The sequence below is a fragment of the Arachis hypogaea genome, chromosome 3 (genome assembly GCF_003086295.3).
Source record: "Arachis hypogaea cultivar Tifrunner chromosome 3, arahy.Tifrunner.gnm2.J5K5, whole genome shotgun sequence".
Lineage (NCBI taxonomy): Eukaryota > Viridiplantae > Streptophyta > Magnoliopsida > Fabales > Fabaceae > Arachis > Arachis hypogaea.
The window spans coordinates 702,656-726,920 of record NC_092038.1 but is presented as its reverse complement, the minus strand read 5'-3'; the positions used below and the strand labels follow the sequence as shown (position 1 = coordinate 726,920).

The following is a 24,265-nucleotide window of genomic DNA, read 5'->3' as shown; positions in this document are numbered from 1 at the left end:
TTTATACCCAAATCTAACCATGGATTTCACAAATTTTACATAAACAATTCATTATATATTTGTACAATAATTATAAAAAGTAAGTGTAATGTAGAACAATTTTAAAAATATACTAAAGTACACTCGATTTTAAAACATTAATATTTACAATAATTAATTAGTTATATGTAGTTATATGAAACAGTCATATGTTAGAGGAATGCACCCTTTTTTGTGTGCTTCATGATAGCTATACTTTATTTCTCAATGATGACTATGCTCTCTTCTTCTTTAATTTTTATTTAGTTGTGTTTCCTAACCCTTTCCATTTGAATGATCATCGCTACACCAACATTTCTATAAGTTAGAGGATGACCAAGGATATTTAATTCACAGGCCCCTAATTAATAAGTACAAAAGACTATGATTAATTTGCCTTACTTTTCAGTTGTGTAAACCGGCTCTTACTTGTTTAATAATAATATAATATTCTCAATGTGCCTTTTCACTTGAGAATAATATTTAATGTACTATTATAGTATATTATTAAACAAGTTATTCTCATTCTTATTTACATGTATCCATTACTCCCATTACACACTTATTTCTATTTTATCTATAGTAAAAAGATAAAATGTCGTAAGAATGTTCAATTAGATCCAACACATGCGGCTATGGAAGAACCAATCAAATAGTTCAGCTTATACTCTAAATTCATATGCATAGGGGTCAACTAAGAAAATGCACAATATATATATATATATATATATATATATATATATATATATATATATATCAACTACTTGTATGTAAATGGGTGTAATCTATACTTAAGAATAGCACTATTTAACTCACAATACTACCTAAAAATTGAAAACACAGGTAAAAGAAATAAAGAAAAAATAAAAATGAAACCATAAAACTACAAAAGTACTAGTAGTACTGAAAAAATAACAAGGTATCTTCCCCAAAGACAAAAAAAAAAGGAAAAAAGAGTAAAGCTAGTTCAACATAGATTTGAATTTCGAATGCTGTAAGATCACCCCCTAAAAATTGAAGAAATCTGAAGTCTTCATTAGGTGTGTATTAATTAGAAAAATAAGAGGTGTTAATTGCTGCCATTATTAAAAACAAGAGCGTAAGAAAATGTTTTGAAATCCAAAACTTAACACTACGCTGTTTGAGAGCTCTTAGTTTGGATTGACGTTGAATTTAACATCTTTTTGTAGCTACGTTTCGTCTTGTGCCCGCCACAAACAAGGTGTAATAATTATTGATTAACACTTATTAAAACGAAAATAAGGTTTCATCCATAAAAAAGAGCCGAATGATACTTACAAAATGTAGAAATATATTAAAGGGTAAAGGACTAGATTGATTCTTATATTTGGGCGTAATTTTGTTTTAGTCGCGTCTTACTTTAATTTAAAAAAGTTTTTTTTAGTTTTAATATAGTTCTACGGTGAAGTCAAAGTTAAATAATTAATAAAATGTCGTATATAACAGCATTATAAGAATAAAGTCAATAATCTGGAGAATAAGTACAAGTTTTAAAGACATAAAATCAATCGTAAATGTATCAATGCATTTATTTATTATTTTTCTTATAATTTAAATGAAATATTATCTATAGAACTAAGGAGAATGATAAATAAATGTATTGATGTATCCACAGTTGATTTTATGTCTTTAGAACTTGTACTTGTTCTTCAAATTATCGATTTGTTCTTGTACTGCTGTCATGCAAAACATTCCGTTAATTTACATTAAAATTAAATGAAACTTTTTTGTATTAAAATAAAATACTTTAAATCTTAAAGTCCAAACATAGTGGATCGATTTAATATTTTACCCTATATTAAATTTAACTATAAAGAAGAATAAACAATAATCTATATGTCCAATTATAACTTGATAATGGATATAAATTTTGATTATGATAAACAAGATGAATAGAGCATGATATTTTTCGCCAGAGAGAGAAGAATGAAATTTCTATCGAAAAATTAGGAAAGTTATTTAATCAATTAATATAATTCAATTATATCATAATCTTTGTTGGTTTTTTTTTTAAATTTATCTTTTGTGTGTAGTCTCTAATGGACCGTTCATTTCATTTCATAATATTAATGAAATATTTTTTTGATAAAAAATAAAAAATAAAAAAAGGATAGATTCGAGTCTTTTTAATTTCTAGATTGACACAAAAATGTTACAATATTATAAGATATATTTTCCTTTCCTTTAAATAATTGTGAATCTATTTGTGATTTAGAATTTTTTTTACGGATAGGAACCTTCCTTTGCTGTATATTTTATATTTTATATCTTTTAAAAAATTGGAAGACATGTAGAAAAATCATACCATCAACAAAAAATGAAAAAACACAAATGAGAAGTGATAACAACATAAAAGGACTTGTTTTTATTATTGATATTATGTTTTATGGATAGTTTGATTACTCATATAAAATATATTTTATTTAGTTTATCTGTAACTTAATAACTACAAATAATTGAATACTTAGATGATATTATTAACCGTAATATTTTTCTTCGACGACCTTAAATTTTATTGAAATACCGATTTTTTTACACAATTTTGGTATAAAATCTATTGAATTTAATTTCTATAGTAACTTCATATTATTAATTAATCAATTTCGTTACTAACAGTATTTTTACCAATTTTTATGTATAATTATATTAAATGAAAATATTTTTATAAATATGTCTAATAAAAATATATTTTTTACGATGATATTTAATAAAAATATTTTTATAAATATATTTTTAAAATATATCTCTTTATATATATCTTTAAAATATAATAATTAATTATTATTAATAATAAATTAATAAATAATATATTGATATCCTATAACTTTCCTTAATTAATATAGAGCAGAAGAAACTAATTTATCTACGAGAATCTAGAAATTTTCTTATCCATCTATGGATCCAGATATATTTTTAAATTAATATTATATAATTATGTATAAATATATATTATTTAATTTATTTTATATAGAGTTACATATTTTCTTAGTCCGTTAGTGTTACGGCATTTTCTATGCCAATGACAATAAGGCGTGGGCACTCCAATTGACGTGTCAAGATCTCTTTATTATATTATATTTTTTATTTTTATTTATTTATATATTTTTATATTTATAAATCGCCGCTCTTCCCACTTTTTCTTCTTATCTCTCTCTCACTCTGCTTCCAATTTTTTTTTCCTTTCTTTCTTTCTTTCTCGTTTTTGTTGTCATTATTCTCATTCTCTCTCTCTCTATCTCTCTGCGTCAGAGAAGATTTCCTTCCATCTTTCTATCGTAGTTAGGGTTTCGTTCCCTTTACTTCCAAATAAAAAACCACTCCTTCGCAGGTACGTTCATATTCACACTCGCGCTTCAACGTTACTTCAATTCAATACGCATTTTAATATTGCTTTGCTTCCTTTTTTTTTTCTTTTTGTCCCCGCTTCAGTTACTGATTCCTCTGGATTCTGATTTGTTTCCCTCTCTGATATTTGAGCAATTTGCAATGTGGATTTGAATTTGCTTTTTCCTTTTTTTTTGGTTTTTAAATTTGTCCTATCTGTGGTTGCGTGTGGTTCATGATTATGGGTGAAACAGTGAGAAATGGACTTTCGAATTTAATTTTCTGGATTTATAATGAAGAATTCCAGCTCGTTGAGGTTGATGATCTGAATGGCTTGTTTTTGCCAAGACTCGAGGATATACTCGAATCTAAGGTTCATGAAACTGGGAATTTTGTTAACATTCAGTCATGGCAGTTTTAGCTTAGCTTTTTATGTGCGTGGTCTACAAACCGTGGTGCCCTATTGTTTCTGGTTTTCGTATTCAAATCATCCAATTTATGTTCTAAGTTTAAGTTAACATGTCTTATAAGTTGATATGGTTTGTTAATCTATCTGTATTTTCTTTGGTTCAGGCTGAATTGTAGCTCGAGGTAATTAATTCAATTGGGAAGTTCCAAGTTTGTAATTCCTTTCCTTGATGGGGCTAGTAGTGATGATGATGGTGTTGAGGAAAGTAATGCCATTGGCATATAGGATGGGGGTTGAATCCATGAGAGTATAAGAAAGATCTGTCTCTCAATGCTTTGGCTGCCATTTTCTAAATTCTGGTGCATTTAAATCAGATGGGTTGAAGATATTTGAGTGCTTGCTAGTAAAGTAGCTTAGGGATGGCTATTGCTGGTCTGCACAATGTATCTGTACTCGAGTCTTCTTTCCTGAGGGATTCCCATTCCCAGTCATCCAGCAGGCGGGGAGATGGAAGGAGGGGAGGAACCCGGTCATCCGCACTCTTGCAAATGTGGCGAGAGCTTGAAGATGAACATGCGGTGAATCAGGTGCAAGGAAGGCCTGGTGAAGTACTACTTGAACAAAGGAGTGATGGGTTGATTTCTGACCTCTCACAGGCAGATTCTCCAGGTAGCCATGAGAGAGGACAGGATCGAATGCTAGAGGACGCAGTTTTGGGCGACACTGAATCTGAAACATGGTCACAGTCACAAAGTCAGAATGAATCCCATTACGATCATGAGGATTTAAACAACTCCAGCTGTGAAAACTCCTCTGATTTGGGAGAAGTTGAAAGGGAAAGAGTGAGGCAAATTTTTAGGGAATGGATGAGCAGTGGTGCTGGGGATCATGGATCAAACATTTCCCGGAGAAATAACAGTTCAAGGGGAGAATGGCTTGGTGAAACTGAGCAGGAAAGGGTGAGAATAATAAGGGAGTGGGTACAAATGAGTAGCCAGCACAGAGGTGTTTCTTCTGGGGAAACCAGGGAAGAGCAATCTGCTGAAATTGGTACACAAATTGAACGTGTTCGTGATGGCTTTGTTGTTAACCAGGGCGAGGGCCAGACTGAACATTTTCGTAGGGGAATCCGTAAATTATGCGGACGACAGGTTATGCTTGATATGCTGAAGAAGGCTGAGATGCAAAGGCAAAGAGAAATTCAAGAGTTGTTGAACCATCGGGCAGTATCTCATTTCCCCCATCGTAATCGCATTCAGGTTTGTTCTGCTCTGCAGATATTTTCTTTTCAATTGTATGTCTTCACTTTTCTGTACAATATGGTTGTTAACTATGAAAATTCGACTTTTGAGCTTTGTTAATTTGAATTGGGTAAAATATTTGCATCACTTGAGATGGAAGTGCTTGTAGGTGAGAATAGAGTCAGAAAGTTCTTATTCAGAAACAATATCAAATATAAAATAATTTGGAAAATCTAGGAAATGATTAAAAGCAGAAATACTATAAATGCTTCCAGGAAATATAATTCAAAATTTATGATTTAGTATAAATTGGAGGTTTGTACTCAAATTGATGAATGCTTCAAATTTCAAAATGTTTTCAGGCATTGCTTAGAGGCTGGTTCTTGAGAAATGATAGATCTGTTGATAATAACAGGTCCACTTCTGTCGCTGAAAGTGAACTAGGTTTATTGAGGCAAAGACAAACTGTATCAGAACTAAGGTATTAATTTCTTTATGAACGAATTTTATGAGAACTTTTACATATCTATTTCTCTCTGAAGCCTTTCAGCTCTCTGTCCCCTCTTCTTTCTTGAATAATAATAACTTTAGTATAATCACTTTTTTCATACTTTGACCTTGCTTACATATTGAAAAATAATATTCTCCAGCCCCATTTCCCATTAGTCCTGTAGAATGGTAATTGTTCTTGTGTTGTTATACCAGTTAAGTTAATGCTACTGATCCTTTTTCTCATCATATTGGAGCATGTGCTGATATTTACCACCCTTTATTCATTTTAGTGGTTTCATGTATATTTTTATACCAACGACATTTAATTTGTCTTCTGAACAGGGAAGGATTCTTCTCTAGGAAGGATAAAACTGGTTGCAGTCAAGCAACTGGCAACGTATCTGATATGTCACCTAACAGTGATATTGAATTTAATACGATTGAACAAACTGGTGCTAGCAATTCACATGTGGTCCCCACTGTGAATTCTGAACGGTCTGAATCTAATACCAGAAGAAATGATGGAGTTGAGATGTTGGGAGGCCAGAATTGTTTGCAGGAAACAATGTCTGACAATCCAGATCAACAAGACACTACTGGTCGTGTAGAAGGAGCTCAGTTACAGGTGCAATTTGAACCAGTAAATCAGCTATCATCCAGTGTGGCCGCTGAAAGAAGAGATAGCACTGGGCAAAATGTTGATGTGAACCGTGTGATGCCAGTTGAGGATACTGCTAGTGATCATGTGCAGCAAAGTTTGCAAACTGAAGATCCATTTCAGAGTGCTATGCCGGAATTCAGTGAGGCATACAATGATCGACTTCGATCGGGTGATATAAGTAATGGTGTAAATGACTCATCAAACCACAACCACCCAATGGAGGAAAATATTGTTGATATGAATCGGAATGAATCCGCTTCTCTGGTAGGAGAACAGCTGGAAGAAGATATTGAAAATGAAGGAAGTGTCTGGAATCAGAGTAACCGTGAATGGAGAAATAGCACCGAGGAAGGTGTAGATGATAATCAAGTCAGCAGTACATCAATGCAGTGGCCTGAAAATGAATTTGGAAATGAGGATGGAGAAAACTCTCGGCTGCAAGAAGGTCCTGAAGTCTGGCAAGAGGATGGTGGCTTCCAAGAGGCTGTAGAAAATTGGTTGGGGGCTCCTTCTGATCTTGAAAGTGCTCCAGTCGGTAGGATTCATGGATTTTACTTTCCAGATGACGACAATGTATATAGTGTTGAACTCAGAGAACTGCTTAATAGGTATGTAAATATGAGTGGAGAGTTTTTGCATTTATCCTTTTCATACTTGAAAATGTAATTTAAAATCAAATATTTCTGTTTATTCCACAGGAGAAGTGTCTCCAACCTCCTCCGTAGCAGTTTCCGCGATAGTCTTGACCAGTTGATACAATCATATGTTGTAAGACAAGGCCATAATCAGATGGAGTGGGAGCTACAAGAAACAACCCCGTCTTCTGCCTCTGTGGAACAGGACCTTGAACAGCAGAGTAGGGATCAGATTGTTGGTCAGGAGGGTACTGTTAATAGTCCACATGACCTACCTTCTTTACCTATTCCTCCTCCTTTGCCTCTTTGGGACCGGCACCCTCGCCGTGACAGCTGGTCACAGTCACAGAGTGACATGAATAATCAGCATCTAGGAGGAATTGTACGTTTTTTTTTTTGGTTTCACATCTTTAATAAAGTTAAAGGTGTCTGTGGCACACTGGCACTGGCATGATAATTGATTTATTATTAGTTTGTGTTAAAAATTTATTTGTATTTATTATTTGAATATTTTTTTCATTATTTTGGCAGGATTGGGAGGTTGTCAATGACTTGAGAATTGACATGTCTAGGCTGCAGCAAAGGATGAACAATATGCAAAGAATGCTGGAGGCTTGTATGGATATGCAGCTGGAGTTGCAGCGTTCAATAAGGCAAGAAGTTTCTGCTGCCCTAAATCGTTCGACTGGTTCATCAGGTCTGTATTATTATTTTGCACCTCGAGGTTTCTTTTCCAGTGCCTCTAATCTTTGGCCTTCTTTTAAAATTTATTTTTATATTTTACGTGATTGTGTTACTTATCTATCATCAATTATCCACTAACGTGACCAACTTAATCTTATTTCAGGAACAAATGAGTTCGAGTCATCAGATGAATCCAAATGGGAATGTGTGAGGAAAGGGCTTTGCTGTATATGCTGTGAAAGCAATATTGATTCTTTGTTGTACAGGTACCATTCATTATCCCATGGTTGCAACTTTGCCAGTTTGCGCATGACTATAATATAGTCTCTTACAAATTACAATACCGTTGTGAATTGGTTGCAGATGTGGGCACTTGTGTACATGTTCTAAATGTGCCAATGAGTTGCTTCAAAGTAAAAGGAAGTGCCCGATGTGTCAAGCCCCCGTGGTGGAGGTTATACGTGCTTATTCTATACTATAGATTGACATAAATAAAGACCACACTCTTAACAAAATACAGGTTTCTAACAAGTTTTATCTCCTGGAAGTTTTCCAGTTACTCTATTTTTTTTTTATTTTTTAGTTTTTTCCTTCTGGTTTAATACCATGTTACTGTATTTAATTTATGTTGAGTGCACCAATGGAACACATGATGGCAAATTTTTGGTGGCCATGATTCTGATATATAAATATAAATAAAAATTATGTTTTGTTTCTGAATTTTCGATTTTCTCCTTTTAATTGATATACTGGATAGAAGATTCTGTCCCTTTGTGTTTTGTGTGATTATAGTGTTCTGAAATGTCATGATTCATGTCTGGGTTGTAAACTATACAATATTAAGTCATAATTAGCTTGGCTCTGAATTACGTTGCTATGAACCTCTACAATGTTGATTTGTTGGAAACCAGCATTTTCTGTTTTTTTTTTTTTTTTTTTTAGGTTATGCAGGTTTAAAACATATTCAAGTGTTCCTTGATTGATGATAGAGTAGAAGTTGCTTTACAAAATGACAGCGTGTCACAACGGGAAAGATTTTGTTGGATCAGATATCATACATCGCGAGATGTTGTTCAGATCTTTTTAAAATTTTTTATTTGTTCTTTTTTACTTTTGCTAGGTTGGTAGTTTGGTGAGACACCAAATATTGATATCGCTTTTAAGTTTTAACAATTTTATTAGCCACGGTAACTAACTAATTGCGAGTATCATTTTCAGTTGGGTGTAGGTCTGTGAGTTTGACCCAATAACATCCAATATACACGATTTTGGGTATAAGATAAGATCACAGGAACCTAAATAATTAGGCATTTATTAGGCCCAACATTGTCTTTTCGTAATGAATCGAACTCGTTCGTTGTATCGAGCAACCACAACCACACAACCAGGAAGGAATATAAAGAAAAAACTTATATTGAATTGATGTAGATTGCGTAGTCCAGAAAACTGGGTAATTTGATATTGTAAACCGGGTTTAGGTTAGAAGTTAATTGGCACAAATCAAGATTTATTGTGCTTGGCAAACATGATATCTCTTCAAACATTTCTTCTGATGATTAAATAAAAAGAAAATGTAATTTTTCGAAGCAACAATTTTGAGAAATTTATAATCAATATAATTTTGTATTGAATGTGAATTTTTTTTTCAAATGATACACAAACTTCTCTTTTGGCGTAACATATATGTGATATAACGAAAATGAAAATGTACACATTGAAAATTCAATTTTGACACATTGATATCCAAACAAATTTACTTAAAAAAAATGAAACTATAAATAGTAAGTGTGTGAAGTGTGAACTAGTCAAATATGTAGAAGTATTATTTAGCTTCGAACTAGAAAATAAAATTAAAGAAATAACTAAACTTATGTAGCATGTAATTACATTACAGTTTACCCAACAAACTAGAGCTCAAATAATATAATTTCTCCATCCACATTTAGAGATCTCAGGTTCAAGTTTCAGTTAACTTTGAAAAAAAAAAATTACATTACAGTTTACAGGTGAAGCCGCAAGTAGCTATCTCTCAAGTTCTCAAGCGTTTATGCAAAGAGTGGCTTGTTTGTGTTGCATGTCTACGCTATGTATTTATTTGGTGAATACTCAAGTACAGTCGACTTCATGAAAAGTGGATAGCAGTTAGATGATTTAATTGCTATCAACTATTAACTTTATATGATATCGCCTATACCTGAGTTTTCACCATTTAATTTACACGTCTGAGGAAGCTGAGTGTGAGGAAATAAAATTCATAGTCAGAAGCTAAGTGATCTCCTCAACCCAGTTGCTTCTCTTCTCTCATCACTACTCACCGCTCTTTCAGTTTGAGACTCTTGTAACTGAATTTCAACTACCTCTCTTCTTATTCTTGTTTCTCCCTCATCATTCTCTTCTTCTTCACAAACCTTGGGGCATCTGCACACGGGGCATGTCACGTGAGTGAGGAGCCACGTGTCAATGCAGTTAGGATGGAACACGTGTTTGCAGTGAGGTATCATTTTTACCGTTTCACCCTCGCGAAGCTCTTCCAAACATATCACGCACTCCTCTTCCTGCTCTTTCACCTTCCTCTTCCCCCTACTGTACGCAACTGTCGGCAGCGCCCACTTCTCCGTCGTTTCCTCCGAGCAACGGCTTCTGCTCCCGGAGGACGAGAATTGGCGGAGGAAGAGGAGGATGAAGGCCAGGAAGAAGAGCGTGGTGAGGAGGATGATGAAGGCGTAGGCTATGTTTGAACTGAACATCGGACGAGCTGGTACTTGCAATGACGATGATCCATACATGGCCATCGCCGGAGTTGACGACGCTGTCGGCGGCGGCGGCGGTGAAGATATTGGAACATCCTTGTTGAGGAGTAGTAGCACTCTGCGGTTCTGGAATTCCATCATCACCATCAAGTATGTGTATCTTTCTCTGTTAATTTTCTCGGGAAAAACAAAGAAACAAACAAAAACGAAGAACAATGTGAAGATATTAAGAAAATCTAGAGAGAGAGAGAGAGAAAGAGAGTGTTACTATAAATTGTGAAGTAGTGTTTAGTTTATCATGTTATTCATTTTCCGAATATATATACACTAAGGAGTTGCATCCTCATATTCTAATTAACCAATTAACAGTAGTAGATTTGTTTCCATTAATACTGATGAATATTCTAAGCATCATTGTTAAGAATCATCATTCACGGACTCACTTCTTTTCTGTGGTTTCTCCTTATTTTGAGGTCCTGACTTAGTACACAATATTTATATAAAATTTTGATGAAATAATAATTACTACTAGAATTAAATGTTTTGCATGGAATTTTATTTTATAATACGTACTAACCTTGTGAGGATAAGGAAGATTAGTAAGTTTTGAAGGAGCATTATTATTGAAATGAAGAGAGAGTAGAAATAGAAATGGAGTAATAATGCATCATGTATCGAAATGATTGAGATGGGGAGTGAGATGATTGATAAGGACAGAATGTGGAGACCACAACCATATGTAATTAAATTTGATCGGTGAGTCTGGACGATGCAGGAATGTTGCAGATTCACAAGGGAATATGAAATATTTATTGTGATTTATCATTTCATACTATCATTTTTTCTTTTCTTTTCTTTTTGGACTCTTATCAAAACATTTTTGTTTGGTGAAAATTCAATTGAAGTCGGCTTCACGTGAAGTTGATATTTCAGAGTTGTTAGATAAAAATTTAGTTAAATCAATCAAATTATCTAACGACTTTTAAGTATCAACTTCACATAAAGTCGACTGCACCTGAATTTTCACATTTTTCTTTATTACTCAACTGTCAAGTGTCAAGCCATGGACAGTTCAGGTTAAGACTTCCAAGTTGCCAAGTGTTGTTTGCATAACTTCAATTTTTGTGTGTGTGTCAATATATATATTTTCATTTGTTATCAATTATTTTTAATTATAAAAGTGAAAAAATATATATGAGAGACATGCACATACCATTGTTAAGGTTTGTTTTAAAAGATGTGGAAACATATGTTAAAGTTAATTACATATTTAACAATTAGTCAGTAGTATTGTATTGGTGAAAACTCGAGTGAAGTCGACTTCACATAAAGTTGATATATTTGAGAGTTATTAAATGAAAATTAGTCAAATCATCTAATAATTTTTAAGTATCAACTTCACGTGAAATCGATTGCACGTGAGTTTTCATCTATTTAAAAATATAAATTTAAAATATGTTATTAAATTATTAAATTAAAAGAATTAGATTAATAACTAAAAATATTTACCAAAATTAATAAATTATACCAGCACTTAAACTTTCCTTTAAAGTTTCTATGCAGGAAAACAGATTGTTTTAGTTTTCGAGAATGATAAATCAGAAAAAAACATAAATTATCATTGAAAATCTAACTAATAAATATGTATAAAATTATTGTAAGTTAATTAACAGTATGTATTAATTAATTATTTCAATTACTTAACTCATTTTATGTGGTTTCTTTCTTTGTCCTTATCGTTTCTGACCTTGAGAATAAGCACTGTCAGTATCAGTATATTCGGATTTGAAAACATGACTGAACAAACATTGAATTCTTGTAATCTCTAGAAACCCCTTCAAAAATTTCATACCCAGACTTGAGCATTTCTCTATTAATTGTTGTCTAAATAAATAGCATAAATGTTTTTCTATTAATGAATGATGACAGAGAGACGCAAACTAAGTGCTGAACACAAAAACATTGCTGGGCATAAAGCCCAAACAATATTTAGGGCTGGCCCATCATTGGACCCAAACATGTTTCTCTCTCTCGTGGTGCTCGTGGTATTGTAAGTTATGCATGTCTTGGTCCCCTGGGAAAGCAACGAGAGCTACCACTTACAACTGAACGTGACTCTTATTCTATCATATCACTATGATATCAAACATGTGGAGACCATGCTATCTCTCTCTCTCTCTCTCACTCGCTACTCCCTTATTAGCTTCTTATTTTCCTTCTGTTGCTTTCAAAACTCTTGTTTTCTTTTCACCCCAACAATATATAACCCTAATTAATCACCACCAATTAGATAAGTGCCAACAATAATATTTACCAGCTAGGATTCCTTAGAATCTTCTCCTCCAACTATTGAATAAATGACCATTTATACCCGTGAAAGATAAAAATGCTAACATATATACACATATTAAATAAAAACTAAATTTGCACCCACACAAGATATCTTCTATGTGGCAAAAGTATCATATCTTTAGAGGGTTAGATTGTCATGTAGGGTACTTTTGTCACACGAAAAGCATCTTGCGTATATACAAGTTTAGTTTCGATCTAGTATGGGTATATATGTCAGTGTTTTCATCTTTTATTAATACAAATAGTCATTTATTCTTCAACTATTTATTTAACTAATAAAGTAATAAGTTCTATTTACCACTCTTGGTAACAAGTTTTTTAGGTATTTGAATTTTGAGTTCGTACACTTTATTGTTTGTTTTTCATCCTTGTGCCAACAATGTATCTTTTGAACAAGATGGGATAAATTAATGACTAAACCGAAAGTTGAGAGGAATGGAATAATAATTATAATATAATGAAGCTTAAATTCTTGGAAGATATAGTCTTTGAAACTATCATATAAAAGTGATGAAGTTAATTAATTAATTAATGATATGGTTTTTGGAATACATATAGTTGAGTGAAAGCAAGATCAAAATTTGATATAGTTAGACTCGATCATTACAAAGTATATATTGCAAACTGTCAAAGAATAATTAAATAAAAAAATAATGATAAGATCGATTGAATTACAAACTAACATCTACCTACATAAAAGTTATTATCTTAAATTTGAGAAAAATATAAGATCATATATAGAAAATAAAACTAGATAGAATCAATTTATGACTAAATAAATTAGATGATCGATTATCCATATATTCTTAACCAAAAAATGATTAAAAAAAAAGAAAAAAATCTCATATACTTTTACATCTCTTGTTATTGTTAACCCTAGAAAGCTCAAACATGGATTGGAAAAAAGACTCTACCTCCTCATCATCATGCTTTATCATCACTCCAAAGTTGAACTCAATCTCTTGTGATGATGATGATGATGATGATCTTTTCATATGTTGTGATGATCTTCTCCTTTTCTTTCTTGGGGCATTTGGACAATTCTCAATTTTAGGAATCTTGTTCCATTGCCATATTGGGGTTTTGAACCCTTCTTCATCTTCTAACTCCTCCACAACAACAACCTCTTCTTCTAGAACCTTCTTTCGCTTCGAATCTCCTTCTCCTCCTCCTCCTCCTCGCATATGAATAACACTTGATTCTTCCATTGGTGAAGGATCTTGAATGAGCATAGCTAGCAAGCTTCACTAATATTATAAAGTAACACAAACAAAAAAACACAATAAGATATAATAAAATAATGTATATATAGTTATCATATGATTGAGAAGGGATAGATAGTGATGAGTAGATTGGGGAAATGGGGAATTATAGCTTTTTGGTACAAATTATTTGATACCTTTTTAGACATAGTTGCTAAGAGACTTTATGTGAGGCTTTTTGCTTGAATGTTGAAAGTTGAAAGAGAGAGTGACAGTGCCGTGCGGTTGTAGTTGGCATTTGGCAATGACAATTGACATATGCATGTGACAACAATGAAACTCACTCTTCCAATACCATTTTTGTGTAATCTAATTCTTCCACTCATTTGGCTCCCTTGTCTAATTGTATAATTGATAATTCAACTCCGAATGTTACTTCCTATATTTTGGAATATCAATATATATAGTTAATGGGAAAAACATATAATGCCACCGGTATATATTATGAATTCTTTTAAATGGATTTGTTCTGTGTTTTTGTGGTGGGCTATTTACCTCAATAAAATATGTATTAGAAGTTTTAAGTGTAGTCATGATAGTTGCTATAATTACTTGATAATTCTTATTTTTGAGTTTTTTTTTTTAAATTAAGTTATATTTACACAGTTTTCATATATATATATATATATATATATATATATATGTGTGTGTGTGATATAAAATGTCATCTAGGAAAACTTTGCAGGAAGATTGGTGAGAGTGTTTTCAATAAAAAGAAAACATATGTTAAAGTATATATTTGGTAAAAATATTTAAAGAGCCACTCACATAAACATATTTAAAACGTCTTTTTTTAAAGTTATTTTTTTAATAATTAAAATTTAATTTATATAATCGATTAAATTATATTATTTTTGTTAAAATTAAATCAAATAAATTTATTTAACCACAAAATTGATAAACTAAATTTTAAATTGATCTAAATTAATATTTTTTATAAAGATAATTACAATATCATTGTTATAGCAAATGACTTAAAATATATATATATATATATATATATATATATATATATATATATATATATATATATATATAATTTTAAATCTTAACTCTTTTCTTCTCTCTATGCAGTCATATGATTAAAATTTAGAATTTTTAAAATTAATATATATAATCAAAAGATTTTAGTCATTTTTTATAATAAGAGTTTATAGTCATTTTTTATAAAAAAATATTAATTTATATCAATTTAATATTTGATTTACCGATTTTTCAGTTAAACTGGTTTGTTTGGTCTAATTTTGACAAAAATAACATAATTTAATCGATTATATAGATTGAATTTTAATTATTAAAAAATGTCCTTTTTTAAAGATATTTTAAACGTCCTTACGTGAGTGGCTCTTAAATATTTAAACTATGTTAGAGGTATAAGATTTAATGTTCGTGTATCTTAAGTGATTAAATTCTCATTTTGTTCAAGAGAATTTATGTAATCTCTTACTACTAATAGATAATCAAGAGGTGAATATCAAAATTTGAAATTAAAAATATAATAATTATTATAGGAGCAAATAAATTTTTTTGTGAATCATAAAAAAAAGTCAATTATCACCCGATTTTTTGACAGAAATAAGATAAAAATATATGTTACATTTAATTTTATAGACTTGCATGCTAAATGTGTGGACTGGTTTTGGGTTATTATTGCTGAAAATTCTAATTGTTGATAAAGAATGAATATGCATAATTGTGTTTTTTAATGGAAAATTAGAAAGCCTTGTTCTCAAACTAAAGACCTTATTTTTGGATAAGACTAATTTTATATTGAAGCTAGAGATATCTATTAGGACTTCACCAAATTTGTTATGACTATAAAGAAAATGAAATTATGTATAATTGAAGCCTGACTGCCTATCCGATTCTTAAAACTAATTTTTCTAAATTGAATTTGTCAAAGTTATTATGATTACATTTTAATTTCGGTTACTATTATTGTTAACATTATCTTATGCAGATAAAAGAAGTTCTAGATAGTTTGTTAAGATTCTCTCTATTTTTTTATATTTTTAATTATATATATGTTACAGATTTTGAATCACTATACAGATAAGATTATTTAATTATATTCTTCTAGTCATGAAATAGTTTTATAATTGAGATTATTATTATTAGCTTTACACATTAGAATTATGTTGGATTATATTATTTGAATTTACATGTTATGAAAACATATTAAAAATTTGTGGCTTGAATTTATAATTTTGTAGGATTATAACTATATAAAACTTGTTAGATATATTATTTTTTAAAATACAATGTTGGGTATTTTTGCAAAATTCTATTTTGAGAAGGAAATCTTTGATATTATAGTATTTGTATATATATAAATTATTATTTATAACGAAAATATTTTTTGTAAAAATTAATAAAAGAAAAATCTGATGCTAAAAAGATTGTGACAGTTTTGATCTGCCACAAATCTTTAAAAAGATAAATTTAATGTTAAAGAAATTGTGACAATTTAAAATAGTTATTAAATATAGAAAAAAATATCATAGAAATTAGTAATTTAGAAGTAAATTTAAATGATTGCTAGATATATTGTGACAATTTAAAATAATTATTAAATATATGAAAAAAATTATCACATAATTTAGCAATTTAGTGACAAATTCAAATCGTCGTTAAATATAACATAAAAGACACTCTACTACTAACTAACCGTAATAGAACTTAAAAAAAAAATTGAAGCAAAAAATGTAACGAAAAATATTTAATGATAACACAATTTATTTATTTTTTAATCAAAATTCTTTATTGTTTAAAAATCTTTATAAGCATGATATTTATTATTCAAATTCATTAAATTATCTTTATATCATAAGATAAAATTCAAATAAAAAATATTAATGTGATAAATTAATTCAATGATCGAAATATATGGAATATAACAATATTATTTTGTGTTATTTTAGAAATAATTTACATTAATAAATTAGTAAAACATGTATTTTAAAAGGAATAAATTTTTAATTTTTTAAAAATATTGTGAAAGCTAATAAAAGACAAGGAAGATATAAGATTGTATAATTTGAAAATAATTGGAATTGTGATTTGAACCCACAAATTTATAAGAGAAAAAAAAACTTAGTAAATTAGCCAAATCAACTACAAAACACTTGTATCATCATATGTATGCCTAATAATTTTTTAAAACTTTAGTTGTCATTACCCAATTGTTTCTATTAAACTCGGCTTCTCGTAATAAGTATTATAAATTAGTGACGATTTTAAATTTTATTCTATTTTTTAATATATTTTATATTTTAATACTATTTTATATTGATAATTAATTTTAATGATTGATTTTAGTATATATCTAATATAGTTATGTAAATAATTTTATACATGATTTTTTTTCTTGTAATGTTATAAACTAGAATTTAATTTTAAAATACTAGTAATATAATTTTTTATTTTTCCAATCATCTGATTTAATAATTAGATCTATATATTTAAATAATAATTTTTAAAATCAATTGCTCTTATTAATATATCAATACGTAATTAATTATTTATGTAAAATTCCTTTACATTTATGTAAATAAAAAAATTAAATTCTATAAACTATTTCTAGATTTTCTCCTTGTCAATATCATGAACTTTTAAACTTCCCAGTGCATATTATTGCAGATACGTGTGGCACGATTAACATAATTAAAAGATTATTACTCAAAGAAGATATACCAATGATTAACAATGAGAAAAAGCAGTTGCATCATTGTTTCCTTACATAAAACCATTCATGTGTTTGGGGTACATTTACACCTATCATGTTTAATATATTAATTTAAAGGAATGCAAAGAACATACATAATTGCACCTAAACCAGCCTGCTATATCTACAAAAGCAACATATATTTTTCTTTTCTTGTTCTTAAATTAATGCTACCCGTTAAGCCAGCTTAGGATGCTTGGTTTATGGGTATTCATACCCACATGGGCTTTGTGATCAATGAGCTGGATAAAGACGCCAAATCCACCCTTCAAACTAATCATTTGCAATTATATATTTTGATTTTTCATTGTATCTTCTAATAGAATAAAGATTAATTCATTGCATAATTAAATTTTATTTATAAATTTATTATTAATTAATAAATTATTGGTGCATATATTGTATAAGATTTCAACTTTTCACGTTTTTTTAAAGGAATAAGTATTGTTTTGGTCCCTAATGTTGAGGGTCAGATTCGAAATTGTCTCTGGTGTAATTTTAGATTTAAAATCATCCTTAATATTTTTTTCGTATTAAACTAATGAGTGAATTAATTATTTAATATTTGAAACTAAATATAATATTATTATTACTCCTTATTTTATTTTATTTATTTATTTTAACTACATTACATATTGGATCAAATGTAATATTTAGATGCATTGATATATAAATTTATTAAAAAAAATATAGTGACAGATAAAAAAGCACATAGACACAAAAGAGAAAAGTATCATATATATATATAATAACAATACTATTTAAACTACTATTTGAGAGTCACCAAAAAAACTACTATTTGAGTGTTTGAAACATAAAGAAAACAATAATAATATTATTTTTCTTTATAGGTCTCTTTTTTGTTGGTGTAAAAGAGACACCCAAATGATGGCTCAAATAGCATTGGTGAAAAAAAACAATACACATTTTTTAAAATCAATTCTTCTAAGTACTAGTTTAGAATCCTAAAGGCGCCCTTTGAGGTATTCCTTTTCTTCTCCTTGAATTATTATTATGATTAGAGCAAGGAGTGCTTATTTGGTATACTTGTTGTTTTTGTTTGTGGAATACTATTATTCCTTCACGCAATAACAATTCTTCGCTTTCTTCTTCTTCTTCTTTCTTTGCGCTTGAGACAAAGCTTCCATTCCCATTTTTCTTTATACCTACAAGCTATTATCATATACATACATACACAAACAATTACATCATTCACAATCATTCTTATAGAAAAAGTATAGACAGACAATGAGAATATCAAACAATGTGAATAATGAATATGTCGAATGTTTAATTTAATAGGTATACAAATGATTATATGTTCATTATTTTTAGTTAGATGGTTATTTCTTTTAATTCGATTTACTCATGTACAATTAATTATAGTTCGATATTTAATTCACTAAGTGTACAAATAATTATCCTAATATTAAGATTTAGGAGGTAATTTAGGAGTAAAATATTTTTTTATTTTAATAGATCAATTCTAAAACTCATTATTCACATTATTTATAAAAGTCATTATCATCCTTATTATTATTATTATACGTTTACCCAAAATAAATAACAAAATAGTAAAACCAACTACTCCAACATCACAGCTATGCTTCCACTTTATTTATTTATCTTTTGTTTAATTAAATAAATAAAGCAAAACCAATAATAACTCCCTAGAAAAAAATACAAGTTTCTAGCTAGCTAGCTAGCTAGCTACCCTCATGCATGATGAATGTAGCTTCATGACTTTAATTAAATGAATTAATAATGAAACATTTGGGATTATAGAAGCCAATCATCATATATAGAAGAAGATAATTGCAATTCATTTGGGATTACAAAAGAGTATTCCATTTCTTTCAAAAATAAGGAAAAAAGAAAAGAAAAGGACATATTATTATTAAAAATGCTATTATATATACAACTATTAAAAATTAATTATATTTACGACAAACAAATCAAATTTTAATTAGTAACTCCTGCAAATTAACTTAAATAATTTAATAACTTCTTCAGTTTGTGAACCATTTTGCAAATTTTAGAAGGAAAAAGAAAAAGGATAATTAATAAATTGAGAAGAAGAAATAACTAACCTTGCATCCCAAAGAGCAGAAACGAAAAGGATCAAGGAGATTTCTTCTGCATATTTCACAAAAATGTGAATTGCTTTTACCACTATTATTAGAAGCACTATTATTAGTATGATTGGCCTTAAGTTGATTCTGTGGCCTCTCATTGAGAAATAGAACTCTAGCACTGTTTATAACATATGTCTGAACACCACTTATGTCCAAAACATTCTGAATCTCCGTTACTCTCACTACATCATGATATGAAGACCTCCTTATCTGCATTATCATTATTATTATTAATAATTAACGACTATATTACGTGTTCACTAAAATCAGGCACTAATATAAAAATACATATTGAAATATAAATACACATTAAAAATAAATTAAATCATACATATATTTATACATAAATATATTCGACTGATTTTGATGTGCCAATAGCATTTTTGAATAATTAAAACTAAAGAAGATTAATTATATATATACGCACTTGAATGACTTGATGATGGTTATGGAAAGAAGATTTGCAGTAGAAGCAGAATGCATTGTCCCCACAATCGAGACAGAACATGTTGCATTCGTTTCTTGGTGACTTCATGTGTTCTTTGCATATTCTGAAGAATGTGATTCTCAATAGTCCTTCCAGCCATGGAGGTTCCACCTTCATCACACACACTTACACATATCAAATCAACAATTCTAACATATATTATATACATATTGAGTGCTATATATATGTACATTACCATTTTGAAGCAATGTTGATTAATTATTAATGATAATGATTATATATAATAATAATCTATATATAGTTGATGATAATGATGATTATGGAAGCTGGAATAATACAAGCATGGAGGAGAAGAAGAGAGAGTAATGGCATAAGATTCATCAACAAAACAATAGTAGCGGATGAAGCAAGGAACAAAGCATGAAAGCAAGAGCATATATATTATAGATATGCATTTAATTATTTAATTAATATATATAATGTTATGGTGACGGTTCAAATGATGAGAGGATGGTAGGTCAAGTGGGTTTTGGATCGTTGGATTGGACGAAAATTATTATTTTAACATTTCAGTGTGTGATTATTTAATATCATATATGATGTATGTGTATTTAATTTGGAGGAGTTACATTATATATATAGAGATACTACTAATAATTATGATATATAATTTTTTTTTTCTTTCAATTTTAGTAATAACTTTTGGCGTCTTCTTCTTCGTTGGTCTATCTTCACCAAATTTTAAGTTTCCAAGTTACGTGTGATTTGGGGATGGCAGAAAGTGGAATTGTGGAAAGGAAGATGAGACTGGATGTCAATGTAATTTTTCTAAACTTTGAAATTATCCAATTTTGACATTTATAATATCTAAAGATTAGGCTCCACCAAACCCTTTCTATTCCATGTGACACAATCATTTTATAAAAATTTGAATTTTCTTTTGAAATTATGTGTTGTATATTTATGATCATAGTTATAAAATTGTCTCGTTAATTATCTTTAAAAAAATACTCATGGATAATTTAGATATATATAAAAATATTATATTAATAATATTTTTATAATTTAAATATAAATATGGTATTTTAAAAATACTCTCATGTATTAAAATAAAAAATTATATATTCTAATATAATATTTTTATATATATTTAAATTATCCATTAATATCATGTCTTACGTACTGAAAGAAAATTTAACTTAAAATAATATTATCTATTAAGTTAAAAAATATCATAACTTAAAATACATATTATATATATATATATATATTAAACCTTATTTATTTACGCAATGTAAAATTTAAAATTCTATTTTACCGAAATGAAGCTCCATGTGTAAATATTTATTTCTCTTAATATTATCTATTATTTTAATATATTTATAAATTCATACATGTGGATACAATTTATATTTAAATACACTAATTATATTACATACATTAATTTATAAATATACCAAAAATTCAAAATGTAGTGGTTAATTTAATTCTAGTTTATATTACATGCATGTGGTTAATTTAGTTCTAATTTTAATAATTTTTTCCCTTCCCAGCCCCGTTGGTAACATAAGTTCAATTCCTTAAAATTGTAGTGTGTCCACAAACTTATTTTTAAAACTATTTTTTTGTTGTTAGAATCACTCATGGACTTTTGTTTTCAGCCCAAAAGATACATGTGTTGGCCCCAAAAAAGATACCTGTTAAAAGTTATTGGAGGGCTAACCAAAAATATCTTCATCCAAAAAATAGTTTTTCTCCACAAGAAAATAAAACTCTTTTCATAGTTCATAATTTGTTGAGGAAAATGCAAGTAGGTGAGTAGAGTATGACACATTACACAATGGTCCCATAATTGACAAGTTACTATTTTTTTATTTAGGCTCAACATGGTCCCATATTATATTGAATATAACCATGGTGTTTAGGGAAAAATTAATTACTATTATTGTTGATGATAGGCAACTCAAGTAGGACCTAAAAATTCCTTTAAGTTGTAATGACAATAGAAGGGATAATTAAGACAGCAAAAGTGATAATAATGTGCAAACATATGCTGATGATGCATAATCCTAATTCTGAGCTACAAGGCCAGCTAGGTTCCCATTTTTGTGTCCCGGCCCCTAAAGTTCTTTTATACTTTGACAACGACCTTATACCATAAAAATTATCATTTCTTCCCTCATATTTCGGAACCTTTTTTGTTTTTTAATATTTCATTTTAAAAAATAAATAGTCATTTTTAATTACGAAAAATTCAAATACTAATAAAATTACCAGTAATAATTTAAATAAACATTGTGCCAATGAATGATTATATTTATTCGACAGTTCTAACCAAACATTAGTCTATAAATAGCTTTGTTAATTTTTAATCCAATGTAATTGTTGATTAATAATGTCATTTAAACATTTTTTTTCTTCGAAATAGCTATTTACTTTTTTATAGTTAGAACGGTCAAACGGATATAATTATTTATAGGCACAACACTTATTTAAATTATTCATAATCAGTTTTATCGGTATCTAAATTTTTTATGATAAAAATAATTATTTACTCTTATTTTAAATAAATTTATGATCGATAATGTTTGAAAGAAATATATTTATATCTACTTTTGGCCGAGACTAAATAATATGGCAATGTAGCGTCACATGCATTGTAATAATCTTCAAATAGACAATTAGCAAAGGTGAAATTTTGTACACTTCGTTCATAGCTCATCAACTCCTACTCACCAAAGCATAAACCACTATTATATAAAGAAGGACGATGACAAAATGAATATTAATGTGGAGTTTTTCTTCATACCATAAACAGATTTTGTTGACCAATTAAGAAATAAATAAATAAATAATACAAAGTTTCAAAATTTACAACTTTTTCCAAGCTAAGCAATATATTATCCTGCTTTTGGGACTTCAATTCCGTATTAGAAAACAATTTATTATAGAACTTAATTAATTATTATGTGTGCTGACTTTTGCCAAGGTTAGCAGCCACTATGGTTATAATCATTAATGAGATCCAAATCCATTGCATGAGTAGTTTTCTCCCTAATAAACTTTTTGCATTCTCCACCAAAATGTTTGACCACTGTGTTTTGGCAATAATAATAATAATAATAATAATAATAATAATAATAATAATAATAATAATAATAATAATAATAATAATAATAATAATAATAATAATAATAATAAGCCACCCAAAAGTAATAACTCAATGAAATGATACCAAAAAATATTTATTAGCTAAAGTTAAAGTGCAAATAATTGAAAATAAGTAAATCTTTTACGCACTTTGTTTCTCTTTTCAAGAGCAAGTTGTTGGGGGGTTTGTACAGGGCATGCAACACGTGATTTATTTTGCAATAAACTAGTTGTTAATTAGGTGCTACAATTATAAATAAAATTATGTTTAGTTAAAAAAATATTTTCACCATATTTGGATAGATTCTTTTAAAAATAGCTAGATCATCAGAAAAAAAACTATATTATTTTTGTTAAACTTATAGATTTTTACCAACCAGAGTAATATTTGTTTAAATCAAATATACTATAAAAACAAATGTTTAATTATTCATTAGTTAAATAAATTATAATTAAATAATATAACATGTAGTTTCTAAAAGTAAGGACTAATAATTAAAGTACCTTAAACTAATAATAAAAGATTCTTATTTTATTTTGATATTTATCCATTTTTATAAGGATAATTTACGCATTTAAATTGCTTAGAGAAATACATTACCATATTACAACTTTTGGGATATGCAGACGCAAATGCAATTTTTATAATTAAATATAAACTACGACACCCTTCTACAGATTAGGTTGCATGTAAACTGTTACATTCTGTTGCGATTTACGTTGAATAGTGTGAAAGTTGTTTATGAAGAGATTGTTGCGTGAAAAAATTGCAGTACTCTTTAATAATTTCTTCGAAGATGGTATGCGTATAAAATCCGCTTGAGACAGTAGCGGATTCTTCATTTGGAGAGTTTTAAAAATTTGGCATAGAGAGAAGGTAGTGAGAAGGTAGAGAGAAGAAGTTGGAGATAGTTTGAATTTCTTGAAGCAATCTCTTCACGCCAAGATGACACAACCGT

General features: G+C 28.9%; 3 protein-coding genes across 4 annotated transcripts; 1 reads left to right on the top strand and 2 right to left on the bottom strand.

The window, feature by feature from the left end:
* The first annotated feature begins 3,142 nt into the window (after nt 1–3,142).
* LOC112785152 (uncharacterized) lies at nt 3,143–8,205 on the top strand. The gene is made up of 8 exons (XM_025828598.3): nt 3,143–3,367; nt 3,937–5,031; nt 5,376–5,494; nt 5,848–6,774; nt 6,865–7,183; nt 7,333–7,498; nt 7,649–7,751; nt 7,849–8,205. Exons 2-8 carry the CDS (start codon nt 4,192–4,194, stop codon nt 7,964–7,966), a joined length of 2,592 nt encoding a protein of 863 aa, XP_025684383.1. The 5' UTR covers nt 3,143–3,367; nt 3,937–4,191; the 3' UTR covers nt 7,967–8,205.
* Nucleotides 8,206–9,379: 1,174 nt separating this feature from the next.
* LOC112785142 (E3 ubiquitin-protein ligase ATL15) lies at nt 9,380–10,962 on the bottom strand. Its single transcript, XM_025828587.3, has 2 exons — nt 10,813–10,962; nt 9,380–10,401 (listed from the first exon to the last, which is right to left on the bottom strand). Exons 1-2 carry the CDS (start codon nt 10,851–10,853, stop codon nt 9,744–9,746), a joined length of 699 nt encoding a protein of 232 aa, XP_025684372.1. The 5' UTR covers nt 10,854–10,962; the 3' UTR covers nt 9,380–9,743.
* Nucleotides 10,963–18,225: 7,263 nt separating this feature from the next.
* Nucleotides 18,226–20,564, bottom strand: LOC112769196 (protein RGF1 INDUCIBLE TRANSCRIPTION FACTOR 1). 2 transcript variants are annotated; one of them, XM_072224972.1, is made up of 4 exons: nt 20,392–20,564; nt 20,136–20,306; nt 19,664–19,918; nt 18,226–18,746 (listed from the first exon to the last, which is right to left on the bottom strand). In XM_072224972.1, the coding sequence occupies exons 1-4, from the start codon at nt 20,392–20,394 to the stop codon at nt 18,531–18,533; spliced, it is 645 nt and encodes a 214-aa protein (XP_072081073.1). In that variant the 5' UTR covers nt 20,395–20,564; the 3' UTR covers nt 18,226–18,530. The 2 variants fall into 2 exon arrangements, with proteins under 2 accessions (XP_072081073.1, XP_025669435.3); XM_025813650.3 differs by lacking the exon at nt 20,392–20,564 and having other exon boundaries at nt 20,136–20,381.
* Nucleotides 20,565–24,265: the final 3,701 nt, after the last annotated feature.